Source organism: Oryzias melastigma, linkage group LG3, assembly GCF_002922805.2.
Source record: "Oryzias melastigma strain HK-1 linkage group LG3, ASM292280v2, whole genome shotgun sequence".
NCBI classification, from domain to species: Eukaryota; Metazoa; Chordata; class Actinopteri; order Beloniformes; family Adrianichthyidae; genus Oryzias; species Oryzias melastigma.
In genome coordinates, this window is record NC_050514.1 from 9440696 (window position 1) to 9443922 (window position 3227).

A 3227-nucleotide genomic window follows, 5' to 3' on the forward strand; every position below is an offset into this window, starting at 1 on the left:
TCAAATTTACATAGACTATATATTTAAGAAAAAATCAAATTTATATCACTAGATTCCTCAACCTGTAAACTTTTCAAAACTCAAATAATTATTTTGATCTAACTTATACTTTAGACGCAGCATCAGTTTTTTCAGGTCAAAGTCTGTCCATCTCAGACTCTGCAGTGTATGTGGCTAGCTGGAGTTTGAACCCGTTACCATGGCGACGGCACTCTCTTTCACACTCACAGACACACTGATGCCGGCTTTGCACAATTCCAGGGAACCTTTGACAATTTCAATGACACATGCCTGTTTTTCATTCACTGTTTGCTGTAAACCCATAACAGATCCAGTTCATCACAAAAGTTTGGAATAAATTCAGTTTATACTTTTTTATTCAGTTTATATATTTCAAGTAACAACAAGCCTTTATATTAGCATCATGCTTGCTTTATAAGCAATGTTTTCATCTTTTATAGTCATTTTCAAATAATTTGGCATTCAGCTGTTATATTAGTGTTATAAGAGCTCATTTGGCATCTCTTCTATAGGCTAACATATAGCTTAGCTAATATTTTAGCAACATGCTAACTTTTTTTATTTTTATAATTTGATATATACAAAAAAGTTTTTTTAGATTATTTAGGAGAAACACTAACTGTTTTGGCAACATTGGAATGAATTGAGGATTTTATTTTTGGAAAAAATCCTACAAATTCTATTTTTGCCATTTTTCCAGAAATTCTTCATATTCTTAATGCACTTTTGAAACGTATGTAATATTGGTATCAAAATGTTCAGCACATTCTGGACATTTATACTTGTACTTTTGGTATTAATACCTTGTACACATTTTAAAATTGTAAGCAATTTTTGTTATTTTTTAAGAAATGCTTTAAATTTTGTACAATTTCTGCAACTTTAGGTCCTTTAGAAACTTTAGCAATGTGCAAAAGCTTTAGCTTTATAGCTTTAGCAGTTTCAGCAAATGTCTTCAAATTCTTCAACATCTTCAGCGATCACATTCAGCAAAAAGCATTCACTCTGGCATTATCACAGGTAATGCAACTTCTCTTGTTAAGATCGTCAGAGAAAGGATCCATCTTTGTTCTGTTTCCACCAACACTGTTGCAGCTGGAGTTTCTTTTTTCAGTGATACATTTAATGCAACTTCACGGTTCTGGTTCCTGTCTGTCAGGTCTGGCTTTGGACCGCTACACGCACTTCACCTCGCCCATCCGTCGGTACGCAGACATCGTGGTCCATCGCCTTTTAACCGCAGCCCTGGAGCTGGAGCAGGGGGCGGAGCCTGCTGGAATCCTGGCCACCAACAGAGAGCTGGAGGAACTGGCCCAGCACATCAACAACAAGAACTGGGTCGGTTCTGCTTAGGATCGACTGGGTTCAGAGAGGAGTCTTGTGTTCTGACCCACTGTGATATTTCCAGACGGCCCAGAGAGCCCAGAGCGCGTCCACCGGCCTCTTCCAGTGCCTCTTCTTCAGGGACAGAGACCCACAGACGGACCTGCGGTGTTTGGCCGACGCCATCGTCTACTCCATCCGAGATAACGGCGTGTTGGTGTTTGTCAGCGAGTAAGAAACGGAATATTCCTGACTGGAATTGATACTGATAAAGTTGTATGTCATCAGCGTAGAAGCAGAGATTTCTGCTGTGTTTCCTCATGGACATGTTTGTTTTTTTGCAGAGAAAGATGAAATACGTGGAAATACAAATGTTTTTAGTCAGATGCAGGTCAGTGACCTCTCTGGGCTCCTGTCTGTTCTCAGGTATGGCATTAAAGGTCCTGTGTACCTGAAGAACAAAGAGGGCCAGGTGGTGTCAGCAGAACCAGACGGCAGCTGTAAGTGGCAGAGCGGCAAAGTGCGGCGATACCCCAGCTACATCACCACCACCTCGGGCGGATGCACCTCCACCTTCAGGCTGATGAGCCACATCACTGTGAGTGAGCATGAAGCACACCAGTCAGTTTCTGGCTGTTTGGTCAAAAAAAAAAAAAAACAGCCGAAGGTGGGAATCAATCCCACAACCTTTCATCCTGAAGACAAACTCACACTGACGTTGGCTGATGTAGGTCGTAAGGTGAACGACGGAAATGTGTCTAGATTGTTCCCATGTCTGGGCACTACATTTTAAATGCATTTTTATTTAAATTTTCCGCTTAAGGACTTTGGGTTAAAAGTTCTCTGCGTGTTTTCCTGCAGTATCGATGTTTAAAGACAGTACTATTTACGGTGCTAGTGGATTTATTCTGTTGACATGCGCTGCGGTTTGGGTCACATGTAGGCTGCTGATCCAATGGGCGAGTGGTTATTTCCAACCACGCAGCGATCTCTCTGGTGGAGGAAGAGACTTGTAAAAATATAAAAAAAGCCCCATAGAAGAATCTACATGCATATTCATCTATAAAAGGAGAAAAATACTGGATTTTATGGTCAAAAGATAGGAAATATTCAGAAACTGTGGTGGCTGTTTTTGATTAGACATAAGGTAAACTAAGGAGAAGTGCTTAGAAAATGATTTTCGTTTCGAACCACCATTAAAAAAAAGAAAAAGAGCTTGATGGTCGAACACTAATATCACCCTCCACACATATTATATAAATACATGTGGTATATTTGTAGAGCAGCCAGTGACTGTACATGAGAACTGGACTGAGTGACTCCCCTGGCGTTCCAAACAGGAAGTACGTGCTGGTTCCAAGATGTCATAATCCCATAGACTTCTATAGAGAAATAAACATTCATTGTTCTGACCGCTACGTCCCTTTTAGGGTCGTGGAGGTGCCGGAGCCTAACCCGGCTAGGGTTAGGCTCCCTGTTGTATTCAATGCTAAACTTTATTTATATTTTGCTTTGTAGATGTTTTGTTTTTGCTTTGTTGGACCGGACATAAAGGGAGGGGGTGGTTTAGAGAGAACGGAAGATGGCAACAGAGGGAAACAACATCATAAAATATCCAGGTCTAAATAGTAAACTAGAATGGGCGGGGCCTGTCTACACACACACACTGTAGTTACACACACACCTGTTGGTTGAGATAGTCTCCACATTTAAACTAGTCAGAATGTACACAATATAACTGCACCTCACACACTTAATCATACAAATCGACACAAATAAAGCCTTTCATTCTGTCACACAAACTATCAGTGCAAAGGTGAGCCGACACTCAGGTGAGTGTTTATGGCTTCCTAACATGGATAGAATGTACAAAGGGGGAGAGC

General features: G+C 40.7%; 1 protein-coding gene across 2 annotated transcripts in view; it reads left to right on the forward strand.

Annotated features, from left to right (window-relative positions):
• Positions 1-3227, forward strand: part of dis3l (DIS3 like exosome 3'-5' exoribonuclease) — a 23723-nt gene that overhangs the window by 18846 nt on the left and 1650 nt on the right. For both annotated transcript variants that reach the window (XR_004949837.1, XM_024263186.2), the window contains exons 15-17: positions 1181-1359; positions 1430-1575; positions 1771-1942. Coding sequence is in view for 1 of the 2 variants with exons in the window: in XM_024263186.2 (XP_024118954.1) it covers positions 1181-1359; positions 1430-1575; positions 1771-1942 (497 nt within the window). In the remaining variant the exon portion in view is untranslated. The remainder of the gene's footprint in view (positions 1-1180; positions 1360-1429; positions 1576-1770; positions 1943-3227) is intronic.